Raw genomic sequence first — 16,160 nt, forward strand, 5'->3', positions numbered from 1 at the left:
TCTCGAGAGAAAAAAAACAAGAGAGCGGTAGTTATCATTAACTCTGTCATTGATAATTTCATTGAGTCTTTCATAGAAAATAGTGTTTGATCGGCTGGAATATATATATATATATATATATATATATATATATATATATATATATATATATATATATATATATATATATATATATATATATATATATATATATATTTATATATATATATATATATTGATGGGAAAAAAATGAAAAATGTGAACCCCACCCCCGCCCCTCACGAGACGATCCTGGCTACGCCACTGAATGGGTAGATCTAAAGTTAAAGTCCCATTTCGTGATATATGTGCGTGGTTTCTAATCAAAGAGGCTAAAATAACGTAGCTTAATCTAGGCTATAATTGCCATGTGTTTTGGCTTTATGTTTATTTTCATTTCGGAAAATTCCGTTATTTCTATTATTAGATTGTGATATGGATACCAATTCCCAATTTAATATGTTAACGTGATTTTTTTTTTCAGGAAAGTCATGTAACTAAAGGTAACTAAGTAAACAAGTCAATCCTACCTATAGGACATAACACTTAAAGTAAGTTTCATACTATAAGTTTAAAGATTTAAATTCCAATGTTGGATTAGTAGTTGGCTTTCATCTTATAATAATTTATTATAGAATTTGTGTAGTGACAATATTGTTCATTATTAAAAAGTGGTGGTTGGGAATTCCTATAAGTTACAATTTAAAAAATAACCGATGTAAATTGGATGACACCTCAGCAACGCGTTATGTGTTACGCTGGTTATAAAATACACGAGTGCAGATGTAAATTCCTTTGGATATAAATCCCTGATAGGGGCAGTTAAAAAGTCAGTTTGTCAGCAAATATTAGTTTTAAAGTCTTTTCATTTGTGTTTTAAAAAGTTAAGGATGATGTCGACCTTTTCACCAAGTGTTTCTTTCCCAAAGGCTACTGGTTGTTTATAAATGAGAGTTACTATGCCAACCTCCTCCATCTAGCAAATGACACCACTTCCGCATTTAATCACAAAATCAATGTTTTCGTAACGCCCCCCTCCCCTTCTGATTCCCCTTTAACCCTCCCTCAAACGAATGACTAAATTTTAAAGAAACTTATGGTATTTGGTTACTCTAAATTTTTAAATGAGAGAGCCATCCTTGTTGTTTTTTATACTCCTCTCTCTACGATGTAGCACATTGAATAAGAGTCAGGCGTGTGACGTCATTGTGGACGGCCACCCCTAATTTATTGTGTAATGGTGCCCCGCAGTCCACTTGCTAGAATAATTAATCTGGTTGTGAGTTAATGTAGGTGTATTTTTAAAATTGTAAACGATTTGGAACAAAGTGACGAGTAAGTTTTATATTTAAAATTCATTTCTGTTATGCAATGGTTGACCAGTCCCCGACCATTTATTTTGTTGATTCTTCATTTTAGTAATTCCTTCTTAATGAAGTCACCACCGTGTACGGCTGAAAATGTTGATTTAAAACCCGACCAGTAACTTGCTATGCCCCCCTCCCCCACCCCCAAAGCAGGTACCACCACGACACCACGCTCCACCCCCGTCAATCCCCCGAAATAAATAGAATGTGTGTGCAAGATGTATTTATATACTTCAACCAGTGTGCCCGTCCCCACACTCACACACACACATCAAGTTTGAGACATATGTAGTTGGAAAATTAAAACAAGATCGCAGATATATAATGATACTGTATATTATAGAGTATCATTATATATCTAAAGAAAATAGTTTATTTTCTTCTTCTTAGTGCATTATTATATATAAGCTTGTTATTAAAACGTTATTTATTATTTTTTTAAATATTTTTTTAGAATGGCTCATGAATATGGCGGAAATAAAAAACTATATCCTGGAGTTACAGGACCTTTAAGCCTTGCAGAGCCTAGATTACAAGATAATGAGTTAACAGAAAAGTTGGTTGAAGCCCTTAAACCACATAATGTGTTTGAAAGTGATGCTGAACTTAATCATAGGTAAAAGATTACTCACTTTTTAAATTTGGTAATAAATTGTATAAAAAATGTACAAATCTATTGGTATGTTAAACCTAACTAAATGTTGTTTTTTATTCATTTGATTAACTTCTAGGCTTGAAGTTTTGGCTAAGGTAAATGATCTTATGAGAGATTGGATAAAAGATGTCAGCAGGCAAAAGGTGAGAGCTGTGTTTTTACTTTCTCGTATACTTTCACACACACGCACACACACACACGCACACAAACACACACAAACTCACACATACTGACAGTGTTTCTTCCAGCCTTTTTTCCGGAGGGGGGGGGGGGGCACTTGAAATTTTCGCGGGGGGGGGGGGGGGAGGACACTGTTAAAAGTATATATTTTCTATATAAATTCCATTTCGTTCGGAGGTCGGTAGACTTTCTTTGCACTCCCCCCCCCCCCACCCCCCACAAACCATGTGTTAAGGAATGAAAGCAGACTTTTCATAATGCTTAGCAAAACGAATCGAGAAGCAGCAGAAAAGAAAGATATCAAACAGCCATACAATATCACTAAAAGACACAAAAAAGCTATGTACAATCAGTGTTTCTTCCAGACTTTTTTCTCCGGGGGGGCACTTGAAATTTTCGGGGGGGGGGGGGGGCAGACGACTTTCTTCGGGGGGGCGGACACTGTTAAAAGTATATATTTTCTATATAAATTATATAAATTTCATTTCGTTCGGGGGGGGGGGGGGCGGTAAAAAAATTTCGGGGGGGGGGGGGGGTCTTAGCCCCCCCCCCCCCCCCCCCCGAAGAGATGCCTGGAAGAAACTCTGTGTACAATATAATCAAGACAAACCACTTTCTTCTACAGATGTTCAGCTTGGAAGAAGTGCTGAACATACCCCCCCTCTCTAAATCCTTCTGATCTAACAACAGCTCATACTTTATACATTATGGAATATATAGTCCAAAAAGAAATGAAGACAGGCTAAGCTGCTTGCATAGACAATAGAGTCCTACAACCCATAGGCGTAGCGAGGAGGGGGGTACATATGTCCCCCCGGCGCCGACCCTAGGGGGCGGCAAAATGGGTTGAAAAAGATTAAAAGCTCATTTTAGCTGCAGTTCTGCATTATTAATATAAAAAAAATATATGGGGGGGGGGGAGCAAATTGAAAGCTTGTCCCCGGGTGCCGGGAAGGGTCGCTACGCCTCTGCTACAACCTGATATCTTAAAAGATGGTGTAAAATAGTTAACCAACTACAAAGACTGTTTAACAAAATGTAATCAACAGAAACTCACCCGCAGGATTAAAAAAAAGACCTATTGATACAAAAAAAAAAGAAATACGGGAAATGCGTAGGAGGCATCTTATTATCTGTATCAATCAAGATTTCGTTAAAATTCTATTCAGTTAAAGTTAAAGACGTATGCAACGAACACCGTATAAATGAACAGGCAAGATTTAGAAAATGACAATCGTCGGACCAAGTTCTGATAGTAGAATGATAAATGTGCTGAATGGTAGTCTCTCCTCTATCACATTCGGATATTTTTAAAATTTTACAATGAAACTACGAGGCACAAAGAAGTCGGATTTGAGTGGGGCTGGATAAAGACTGGGCCTGCAAATAAAACATCAAAACACAAAAATAATGAAAACTAACCACAAACCAAATGGAGGTGTAAAATTAGATAACTAGCATTCTGGATGGTGCGGGGGAAAAATAAGACAGCTGGGGAAAAAGAGAACGAGAGGCAGTAGACTGTGGAGAGTTATGTCAAAACGAATTGCGTCTCGCAATTTCCCCTAGTTGATACCTTTAATGTGGTTGTTTTTTCAGAACAATATTCCAGAAAACTTGGTAGATACTTTTGGAGGAAAAGTTTTTACCTTTGGTTCTTACCGTATGGGTGTACACACACAAGGTACTTTAAAATATCATTTCACTAGAGACAATGAAAAAGATTATCTCTTACAGCATTGTATAATCTCATAAGATAAGTTAGAATATTGGTATTTATGAATAAAACTTGTATTATATCTTATTTGTAGGTGCTGATATTGACACACTCTGTGTAGCACCTCGACATGTAGAGCGTTCAGACTTCTTTAAATCATTTTTTGAACTTCTTAAATCTCAACCTGAAGTTAAAGATTTACGGGTAAGTTATTTTTTGAGTAATTAAATGCTATTTTGAAGCTAGTCATTAAATACTTTTATTTATTTATTTATTTAGGTATAAAACTATTTTTAGATTGTAGCCACTCATTTCTCTTTACAGGCAGTTGAGGAAGCTTATGTCCCTGCTATCATAGTAGAGTTTGATGGTATTGAGGTAAGATGGGAGCAGGAAACTGCCCCCCCCCACCCCGTCAATTAAATGTAGAGTTTACTATGGTAGGACATCAACAGTCCACTGTGTAGTTCATGGACATGCATTTTGATAGGTGCGTGTACAAGCGGAAATCCAGCATTAATATCCTTTTTACGAACTGACAGATTCGTTTCAAAGTTGGCACGTGGGTCAAGACGGTCAAGACGTTAAGACAATGCAATCGTATGTTAAATTTGATTTAATTTGATCCCTTATTAATTATTAATTAATTAATTAACAATTTTACATTTTATAAGCTTTAATGTCAAGCTTTTATTTAACTTGCTTCCTTGTCCAGTCTGTCTGTCTGTAGATCGAAACGCTCTAGCGAAATTTCGGTCTCTTCTAACTGAAAATTGGCATTTGCGTCAAGACATAAAGACTACGCAACCTGACATTAAACATTAAATTTGACTTAATTGGATGACTAATTAATTTTTTATGAATTAATTAAAATTGTGTCAAATTATAGGCAGACTTATCCAACTATTCGTGCGTAATCATGTTCATTAGGTGCGCATTAGTTTTGAGTCATGCAACTCTTTTCTATCTACCTGTCTGTCTGTCTGTCTGTCTGTCTGTCTGTCTGTCTGTCGGTCTGTCTGTCTTTCTATCTGTTTGTCAGACAGGACATGACTTATCGACATTAGGGAATATTCGCAGATTCCACGGGTAGTCAATAAATACGGACCCAACGAAACACGACCGGACATTACAACCAGAAAGCACACGAGAGACGGTAGACTGGACTCTGGTTCTGGTGCGAATTATAAATCCAGACCAAGTTAGAAGTGTAAGCCCTGCTAGGGGGGGATACCTTAAAATCTATCTACCCTTCCCTAGGCTTATCTATTACTACTGTCCGGTTAGTGCAAGCCCGGCTAAACCCAGGCTGGTTAATAACCTAACCTTAGTCTAAATTAAAAACAAAAAAACTTTTAACAATTTAATAAAATTTATTTCATGGAACCAATCAAAATATTAAAAAAAGAATAGATAAAAACTGACACAAAACAGACCAAAACAAAACCAAACAAAACAGTTTATATACAACAAAACATTACGTTCGACCATTTGCTGGTGTTGCACCGACTTATGATGTCTAGGATGGTCCAGGCCCTGACACACAGAAACCTCCCTTCATCCATTCTCGACATCCAAAAGTCCACACCAAACAAAACACTACGTAAAACCACTACGTACAATACGTTACGTACAATACATTACGTAGAAAATACGTACACAACAAACTTTTTACACCAAACAAAACAATTCATATATAACAAAACACCCAGCCAAGTCGCACAAGCAACCTCACTGGAAGGGGGGGGGGAGAGAAAAAGAAAAGGAAAACATAAGAAAAATGCATGGTAATGGCAGATATATACATAAATATATACACAAGTTCAAAATGCTACCTACTACTTCTATCTAGCTAAAGCCTCGAGTAAAACTAATCCTTACTATACAATTCTAAAAGCAATTCTCAAAAACAACTAACCACTGTCTAAAGAAGAACTAGCAACTTAAAAATAACGTGTAAACAAATTCATTGTAGGACCAATCTTTCCCACACAAGGAGCAGCCCGAAGCCATTGGTCTACCTAAACAACATCCATATTGATAACATTAAAGTTAACACACTCCGCTAAGGCCCCAATGAAGGCAGACACAAAGCAAGCGATACTCAACATGACGTTGCACGAAACAGCACACACATTAATTTTAAACAACCTAAAACTCGAGGCAACTAAAATATGCTAATCTAATTACTGTCTAAAACAACCGACTATTGACTAAGCCAATCCTAGTCAATAACAACACATCATAAAACAATCAAGTAAATGCACACACGCATTCACACTAGTTTAGGAAACACTCCTAAACACACTGGCCTAAACCACGTGGTCCGAAACACACGCCACGAGTTTAGAAAACACCAAAAACACTTTTTAAAAAAATAACAAAATAACACACCACGTGCATACCAGACATGCCGATGCTCACTATCTCGTTTTAGACGAAAATGAAAGAAAACGAGAAACATCGGCAGTCTCATTCATACGAATCACATAAAGATAAAGTAAAAAAAAAGCAAATACCTCCACGCGTGAGGTGCGCCACGCGCCCACACAGAAACCTGACCCGACCTACATCTCGCCGCGGGTCAAAAAAGGAAGAAAATCCTCCGAGCGGTCAATTTATACTGACCGCTTCTGACGGAAGGGGGACCCCGTGGCTGTTCCCCATTGGACCACCATGCACTCCCAGATTCGCAACAAATAAAATAATACAAAATAATCCATTCACCCGCTCACAGAAGGAACCAGAACGGACGTGTTTTCTGTGACTGGACTTTGGGACTTTGGAGGTCTGTTGGGTTTTTAGTTTTTGTTTTTTATTTGGTTTTGTTGGTATTGTTACTACCACAATAAAGAGATCGAACCTACCATCGTGTAGAGGACATCAGTGTTCCTTCATTGGTTTCATATATATATAAATATATAAATAAATAAATAAATTCTAATATATATATATATATATATATATATATATATATATATATATATATATATATATATATATATATATATATATATATATATGTAAATATAAATGCCATATGCACTTGTGTATGTGCATATGCATGTGTATATGTATTTAAATGTATCTTTTTATGTATTTAAATGTTTTTGAAGCTCTTCATTTTAGGACTGAACTTTCTCTTATTTACTTTCTCGTATATACGAAGTATAGAGAAAGTCTTATAATCATGCAAAAAAAATCGAGATTTTTACAAATCTCGACGTTTTACACCTCCCTGAGTCGGAAAAATTTATTTTTGCAATCTTGTCCGTATGTCTGTGTGTGTGTGTGTCTGTGTGTGTGTGTCTCTCTCTGTGTGTGTGTGTGTGTGTGTGTGTGTGTGTGTGTGTGTGTGTGTGTGTGTGTGTGTGTGTATAAACACGATAACTTGAGTACCATTAAAGTTAGGTTGATGAAATTTCATATATAAGTACTTTATCAAAATCGTAGATCCGTATCAACTTTTGAGTGATTTCCGGTAACCGAAAGTGGTACTTTTTTCACTTTGAATTTTGCAAAAGCCTATAACTTGAGTACTATTTCAGATAGATAAATGAAATTTCACACGTAAGTAAAAGATCTAATTATCTACCTTCTGTCAAATTTTGAGTAATTTCCGTTGAGCGGAAGTTGTAATTTACGCTATTTTAATAATAATAATTATTGTATCAATACATATTACCATTTTTATCCTATTCCACCCTCCTCGTAAACTTATAACTATCTTTAGTTAACTGTGGTGGGGGAGGTAATGTCCTACTGGGCGGTGGAGGTGTGTAATGATCCATGGGGAGGGTAATTGTTCCGTGTTATATTGGGATAACCAGGGGCCAGTGCCGGGGGTGTCGGTTCACGTCCCAGATCCAGGTATTTTAATTATGTTTTTAATCTATAAGTTGCTTGTTACCTTTTTGGGGAAACAGTAACTCAATTGTGTTGCTCGCACAATATTGAGTTGAATTGTAATCATACTTTTTAAAATAATGTTTCAGCTTGATATGGTCTTTGCCCGTCTTGCTTTACCCACCATCCCAGAAGACATCAACCTCAGAGATGAAGCTCTGTTGAAAAACTTAGATGAGAAAAGTGTCCGCAGTCTTAATGGTATTAGAGTGACAGATGAAATTTTGCATCTTGTTCCAAATCAAGAAAATTTTCGAATGACACTACGTGCTATTAAGTTGTGGGCTAAAAGTAGGTAGCTTTTTTTTGTAATTAGGATGTTTTTAACTTAAATTTTATGCATCTGTTTATGTAGTGAAAAAAAACAAAGCTACCATTATTTTCCATGATAGCGACCTATCTTGACTGAGTTGAGTGATAACTTGTATACTTAATTAATGTTAGCAGTCACTTACATTATTTGCCACTCTACCATATTGATATAATAGTGGTTTTTTTTTATTATTAACATAGGAATAATTTTTTTTCAGAGAAAGGGATTTATTCTAATGCTCTGGGTTACCTAGGTGGTGTATCGTGGGCCATGCTTGTTGCTAGAGTTTGCCAGTTATACCCCAAGGCTGCCCCGGCAACCATTGTCCACAGATTTTTCCTTGTTTTTTCAAAATGGTAATTATTTCAATTACTAAGAACAACTCTAATATTATGTAACATAGGTGGTGCACACTTATTCAATAATTTCTGCTTCTGTTTTTTTTTAAAATAGGGATTGGCCGTCTCCTGTGTTATTGAAACCACTAGATACAGAAAACAAACTTGGCTTTACTGTATGGGACTCTAGGGTAAGGATATATTTTAAAATGTTTTGTATTCAAACTACTCAGAAACAAATTGTTTATGGTTCAAAATGTGTGCTTGCTTACATAGCTCATAAAATATGGCTCTTTACAGTTGAAGACTTATATTTTTACATATAACTAAACTAATAATATAAGGAATAAGTGAAATTTTTTAAAAAAAGAGTGCAACTAGATCAGTACTTTAAGTTAGTTTAATGTAAAAAAAAATGAATGGACACGAGCGAGAAAACTCTCAAAGGTATTTGAGAGGTGTATAAATTCATTTAAAAATCATGCACAGCGTAGTTACAATTAATATGGTTATAAAATCCTGTCTATCTGGTTTTTTTCGGACTTTACTAAAGATTGGATGTATTTGATGTTTATAATATTTTCGGTAACTAAATAAAAATTAAAAAAAAAGCAAAAACAATTTGGTTTTCACGTGTAATGGCGACATAAACAATGGCATCCTGCTATTGGATAGGCCGCCATTGATTTTATTGTACACATTGTAAGCTAAAAATAGAAAACTAGGTCATGGGGTTTTAAATTTGCATTGTAATTTAAAAACTTGATCTGCAAAGTTTTGTAAACAAATAGTTATCGATTACTAAGTTACTGTACAGCCAATCAATATTTGTCTTACGAAAGTGAAACATCCGGTTATAACTTAGGCTTGATGAAAATAAATAGAAATGTAGCCTTAAACTCAACAAATTATTTTCAAGTTCTCTGGATTTGCAACTTTTATAGCATTTATTCTAAAAATATAAAATTTCTAAATTAATTTTAGGCCTAAGTTTTTATTTTTTATTTTTTTTTACGGTCTAAATCTAAAAAGCACGTTTTTATTCCATGTCAACAACATTGGGGACGGAATCTCGTCAACTCGCTCGCCTCCATTGCCACTTTTAAAAAAAAATATTTAAAGTTGTTTATAAGGTAAACATTGAATTGCAATTAGGCAAGTCTTCATTGTTATTTTAGAGTAACTTACACTTTTTTGTTAGATTATTAGCTCTATTAAACAATTAATTAGTTAATTAATGATGTGAGACTGCTTTAACTGCGATAAAACATTGAGCTGTCCGAAAAAAAAAGTCCTATTTTTTTCCTGGTCTGGTCACATCCCTTATTATGATTTTGGCAGCCAGATTACACTTTGCTTTCTGTAAAACAAAATTATCAGTTGTAGTTAATAATTGTGTTTCTAATTCCTGTGTCAACTATTAGTTCTTGGTCTGAGTTTATATTTCATCATCTTTTCCTGTTCATGCCCAAGACACATGGGGCAGAGGAAGTAGAGTTAAATATGTTTTAGAGACCTCAGCATATGATTATGAAGGGATAGTGTGGTCAGCACTATGCCCAGCAGCATTTGTTTATCCTAAAATGAGTTATGTATCCATAAGAGCTGGGTGGACTCAGGGACATTCAACTAACTTAATTAAACCCGGATTTAAACTCGAGACGTTTGGAATAGCAGTCTAGCTCTCTACCGCTAGGCCACGCCGACCTTTTAGATTATATTTAATGATATGGAAGGTCATGCCTTTTTTTAACTGAAAAAAATATGTTCGGGGGTTGGCTGCACTGAAAGAATTAAACTTTTTATTATGTTTAAAAAAAAATAACAATTTTCTTATATATTTTTTTAACAGATAAATGCTTCTGACAGATTCCATCTGATGCCCGTTATCACTCCTGCATACCCTCAACAGAATTCAACAAAGAATGTCTCACAATCCACTCGCACTATCATTATGGATGAATTTTCTGAGGGTAATATAAAAACTAAGCAAAGAATAAAAGTTCATTTTATTTCATTGTCAATGAATTTTTCCACAAAACAAATTGGCTTTAATTTTTTTTTCTTATCAATTCAGCTAATTTTTCAAATAAAATCTTTACTTAAATTTAGGGTTGAATGTAGTAACACATATTTATGAAGGAAGAGAGGAATGGAGCAGATTGTTCGAGCGGTCAGATTTTTTCCACAAGTATAAGTAAGTTCCACATTTTAATTAATAAATGTATTTAATAAGCATCTGTGGTTTAAAATTCATAATTAATTTTGATTTTACAAAAGAGTTTTAGAATCTAATTTGTATTATTCATTTTTCTGTTATTAGACACTATATTGTAGTTAAAGCCAGTGCTGAAGAAGAGGACCATTATTTAGAGTGGTAAGCTACATTTTGATAAATCTTTATTTACAACGAGCTGACCCGCGGCATATCATACGTATCATATTTAGTTGTTTTATTTTCTACTTTTCAGTCATTCATAATGTGTGAATTCGACAGTATTAACGCTGCCACTGAAAATATTTGCTTTAAAACACTATCAGTAGGCCGTTAAGGACGAAACCCCCCACCCTCCTTTCCCCCAACCTCAACCCCTACCCTACACCCCCCCACCCCACCCCCTTGAAAGCAGCCTCCTCTTAGTTTTAAATAGTTTCAAACTAAATTATCTGCCCTTAATAGGGTCACTAAACCCGGCTCTATGATTGTAAACATTTAGCATGAACCACAGCTCACCAGACCATGTGGGGGTGGGGGAGGTTGCGATATGCCTAGAGAGGAAGAGAGGGGACTGCTAGGCGTGCATACAGCTTGTTTTCTAACGTCTCCAAGAAGAGAATTATAAATATAGATTGAAATTGGTCTTGGTAGGGGAGATAACATGTGGAACTTAATATCCTAAAGGATAATTTATTGACCATGTTTAAAAAATCTTGGTAACGTCATGAACAAAGATCATTCATAGGTTAATATAGTAGGATCTAGTTTTGATTATTAAATTATCATTTTCAAATTTAGAAAAAAAAAAGAAATAAGGAAATAGAATACTGTGATTTTTAGTTGAAAATTTAAGATTTGAGTTATTTTCAAATTGCAGTTTAGTGTTCCTGTTAACACTGAAGAATTTGAAACCATGATACCTTTATTTCTTTTTTAATCGGGCATTTTCCAATATTAGCTTCTTTATATTTTAATACAGGAAAGGCTATGTGGAGTCCAAAATACGTCTTTTGGTTGGCAATCTAGAGAGGAATCCTAATATCAAACTTGCACATATTATGCCAACATCTTATGGTCCCATAAATGAGAGGTCAGTATTAATAGTTCAATGACGGGTGAAGTTTAATATTTGGATAAAGTAAACACAGAAATATAACTTTTAATGTTTTATATTAACAGTGAAGGTCAGTATATGTGCAAATGGTTTATTGGGCTGGTGTTTGGTCTTGTAAATCAGGGACCACAACCAGGTGCAAATGTCGACCTCACCTATGATATACAGTCATTCTCAGATGTTGGTGAGTACATAAGTACAGTTTTAAAAGATGTAGTTTGCTTGTCTGTATGTTATAACAATATATTAACATCTTTGTAATTTGAATATAAAACTGGCTTGTTCTAAAATAATTGTTCTGTATATTATAGTATATATTAGATTATAATTAGTAATTAAAATTTATTTCCACCAGTACATAAACAAGCCACCCATATAAATTTGTACAAAGAAGGTATGAAAGTGGAAATTCAGTATGTTAGAAAGTATGTGATCCTTTTTTATTTGTTTAATATTAAATACTTAATACTTTAGTTAGCAACGCTTATTAAAACAAACAATGAAATGAATATCCTAGCAGTTTAATTGTGCTTTGATATTATTTTTTTCTTTCAGAAAACATTTATGTCAGTTTGTATCACCAGTTATATTAAATCAAACTAAAAGGAAAAGAGTAAGCAGATTTTTTGCTCATGAATGCTTAAACATTTATATTGAATGAAAATAAATGCAGAAAAATACTGAAATTAACTACTTCCCCTGACTTCTCAAATTCTATATTGTTACACGATCTTTATCTTTCGATTTCCAGCAAGACAGTTTTAAAAGTTCATCTGGAAACACAAGACGTACCAGTTTAGACAGAGGTCCAGGGGGTTCTTCATCTACTACATCAGCATCAGGTGGAAAGGCAGATCATGATTCAGAACTTTCTAAAGCTATTGCTGCTGCTGAAGAAGATGATACTTCACAAGAATCAAGTTCTGATCAAGAAAGCATGCAGTGGAACTCAGAGGAAACACCCAATAGTGGTGGAACTGTTAGTACTTTTGAGGATGAATCAGAAAACCATGAGGTAAAAATTAGTTTGCTGTATTTCTCTCAACGCTCTATTTTGTAATTTATTTTATAAGCCTGCTTTAACTTTCGGGTGGAGTGGACTTGCTATGAAACAATATTTCAATTAAAACAGTATTGATGAAGTAGCACGTTTTCATCATCCTCATCCCTTAACCCCTTATTGGGGTTATTTCTTCCAGACTTTTTTCTCCCTGGGGACACTTAAAATTTTCGGGGGGGTGGGGGGCGGACATTGTTAAAAGTATATATTTTCTATATAAATTCCATTTCGTTCAGGAAGGGGGGGGGAAGGCGGTAGACTTTCTTTGCCCCTCCCCCCCCCCCAAAAAAAAAAGATGACTGGGAAAAACGTTGTTGGGGTCGTTTGGTGCACCACGGCTGACCGTAAACTTCTTTGCCATCCATCTCGGTCCAATGCCACTCTGATTAGTTCTGAAACAGGTAGCCCTGTCCAAACAGTTCTTGATGTCATTCGTCCAGCAGGGAGGTGGTGTGGTCAAGTCGGTTGCTGAATCGATTAATCCCGAGTTCGAACCCCCAAGCAGATGGGACTCAATAGCTGAAGACAGCCACTTATCTAGGAAAGACAACTCCAAAGTCAAAGAACTGCTGCCTTGTAGTTTGTTCTTGGTCTGAGTTTCTTCCAGGCATCTCTACCGTCTCCCCGAATTAAAAAAAATTAAATAGTAATATACTTTTACTAGTGTGCCCCCCCCCCCCCAAAATGTTGACCGCCCGTTATTCTGGATCACCGATGCAGGTGGATGAAAAACAAACGGACACATCAACATCATCCTTTTCAGATTTATCCAGTCCATAATCTATTGATGGAACAGGATTACTCCCACCCTTGAAATAATATGATTTTCTTTTTAAGGGAAGTCCATCATCCCAGGACAGTGCACAGGACGCTGCATCCAAAAGACCAGGCTCACCTTTTCAGAATGACACACCACCAAAAAAACCAAAAGATTTAGAACAGCAGGTTTGTTAACACTTTCAACCTCGACCTACTTTTTTATCCTTGATACCTTCCACCACACATATTATTTTACGATTTTTTTATGTACAGAAACCTTGAAGGGTTAACAAAGTATTATTTAATTCAAACTGAGTAAAACATGTAGAGAATGTATTAACTGAATGGTAATTAGTAACAATTTTACGAGAGAAAAAATGTTATTGCTGTTTGGATTCTATAAGACTAGCAGTGCGCTGTGTATCTAGTCTGTCTGATTCAGGTTGTAAATATTTACACCTAGATTTAAAGCAGTCATATTCCAGATATTATGGGATGGTTGTAGAGCACTCAATCGCTAACCCGAAAGCTTGAATAGGAAGACAACATTGTTAAAAGTATATATTTTCTATATAAATTCCATTTCGTTCAGGAAAGGGGGGGGGCGGTAGACTTTCTTTGCCCCCCCCCCCCCCCCCCCCCCAAAAAAGATGACTGGGAAAAACGTTGTTGGGGTCGTTTGGTGCACCACGGCTGACCGTAAACTTCTTTGCCATCCATCTCGGTCCAATGCCACTCTGATTAGTTCTGAAACAGGTAGCCCTGTCCAAACAGTTCTTGATGTCATTCGTCCAGCAGGGAGGTGGTGTGGTCAAGTCGGTTGTTCAATCGATTAATCCCGAGTTCGAACCCCCAAGCAGATGGGACTCAATAGCTGAAGACAGCCACTTATCTAGGAAAGACAACTCCAAAGTCAAAGAACTGCTGCCTTGTAGTTTGTTCTTGGTCTGAGTTTCTTCCAGGCATCTCTACCATCTCCCTGAATTAAAAAAATTTAAATAGTAATATACTTTTACTAGTGTGCCTCCCCCCCCCCCCCCCCAAAAATGTTGACCGCCCGTTATTCTGGATCACTGATGCAGGTGGATGAAAAACAAACGGACACATCAACATCATCCTATTCATCGCTGACATCAAAGGACGAATTTTCAGATTTGTCCAATCCATAATCTATTGATGGAACAGGATTTCTCCCACCCTTGAAAAATTCAATTAAACTGAAGCTTAAGTGACACTAGACTTAAAAAACAAATTCATGCTTGTGATTTTTTTTCCAACAAGAAATGAAATTTAAGCAACCATTGATGGTTTTTAGTTCTTATTAGCGGTCAACCGTTAAAAAAGGTAATAAAATTGTAAGACATATTCAACTATAAAAATCCAAATGATGTATTTTCCATTTATCTTTAGGGTGTTGATGATATAGACCGACAACTCTTCAAAGTAAAACTGGCGCAACTAACGTGATAAACAGCTCAAATTGCTTTATAATATCATGGAAACTCTGACTTTTATTACCTTTTTTTTACTAATAGATAGATAGATACACATTCTAATATTCCTGGGTATATAGTTGTTTGACAGTTATTAAATTTAGTACCATCTTGACTAATTGTATAGTTCAGAACCAGCATGGGTACAGTTATTGGTAAGGATATTTAGGAATAAATTAAAATTACTTTGGGTACAAATTAATCTGCTGAATTTCTCTTAACCCTTTATTTCTTTTTTTAATTAATTTTTAGTTTACATTTGGGATTATTTATAGGAGAATGTAAGTGAGTCAATATCTATTACCTCTGTAAAGTTTACATATAGTTTAGCTTACATCAACTTATCATTCCTTGTAGGGCACTTATAAAAGCTACTGAAGCATCAGTTTAAAACAAATCTTTGGGAAAAAAAATTTTTAAACAATTTTTTTAATACATTTGAAAATACTTTGGCCCAAACCCTCATTGAAACATTTTTAAAAAATATAAATCTGAATATCCACTAGTCTAAACCCTCATTGGCTGAAATCTAACTGCTGGCTAATTAAATTTTTATCACAAGGGTGCGGGGGGGGGGGGGGGGGGTTGCTTTGATAATGCCCATTTGTAAGACAGTTAACTTTATTTCAACTGAAGCATAAGAGATAATTGCTTTTCATTTCATCCAAAAGAAAATACTGCTTTAAAATTTAAAACTTTTTTTAGAAATGTTTTAGTGCATATGACCTAACAGTAACATCTGGTTGTCATATAATAGTTTTCTGGTCGGTTTCACACCTTCTGCCTGTTACAATATTTCTTCAAGCAATTAAAGAAAAGCATCTATCACAACTGTACATAACTGTAACAATCAGAAATGAAAATTGGCTAATAGCTTATTTTATTGGAAACATGAACTCTACTTCATCTGCCCAATGGATTGCTAGGTCTAAAGAGGATTTTTTTTTACTTTTCTCTATTGGGTTGTTTTCAAGTTTTAAAACTGCTGTTTAAAATATCTTGAAGTATGAAGTACTTGTTCT

General features: G+C 35.3%; 1 protein-coding gene across 1 annotated transcript; it reads left to right on the plus strand.

The window, feature by feature from the left end:
• Positions 1–490: 490 nt before the first annotated feature.
• LOC131954574 (poly(A) polymerase type 3) lies at positions 491–15,679 on the plus strand. The gene is made up of 18 exons (XM_059318353.1): positions 491–569; positions 1,840–2,001; positions 2,117–2,183; positions 3,820–3,904; positions 4,032–4,141; positions 4,262–4,315; positions 7,933–8,134; positions 8,374–8,512; positions 8,610–8,685; positions 10,347–10,467; positions 10,607–10,691; positions 10,818–10,871; positions 11,692–11,802; positions 11,892–12,010; positions 12,182–12,251; positions 12,382–12,439; positions 12,578–12,841; positions 15,056–15,679. Exons 2-18 carry the CDS (start codon positions 1,841–1,843, stop codon positions 15,110–15,112), a joined length of 1,833 nt encoding a protein of 610 aa, XP_059174336.1. The 5' UTR covers positions 491–569; position 1,840; the 3' UTR covers positions 15,113–15,679.
• The last annotated feature ends 481 nt before the right edge of the window (positions 15,680–16,160 follow it).

The sequence above is a fragment of the Physella acuta genome, unplaced genomic scaffold, assembly GCF_028476545.2.
Source record: "Physella acuta isolate Inbredline_101_S28 unplaced genomic scaffold, ASM2847654v3 ptg001012l, whole genome shotgun sequence".
Taxonomy (NCBI): Eukaryota; Metazoa; Mollusca; class Gastropoda; family Physidae; genus Physella; species Physella acuta.

What these genes read in the sequence shown, in the direction of transcription:
- LOC131954574 (XM_059318353.1), top strand. Translation starts at nt 1,841, where the DNA reads ATGGCTCATGAATATGGCGGAAATAAAAAACTATATCCTGGAGTTACA. An exon ending in TATGGATGAATTTTCTGAGG is followed by an intron (nt 10,468 to 10,606) that starts GTAATATAAAAA and finishes ACTTAAATTTAG; the next exon opens with GGTTGAATGTAGTAACACAT. An exon ending in GATTTTTTCCACAAGTATAA is followed by an intron (nt 10,692 to 10,817) that starts GTAAGTTCCACA and finishes TTCTGTTATTAG; the next exon opens with ACACTATATTGTAGTTAAAG.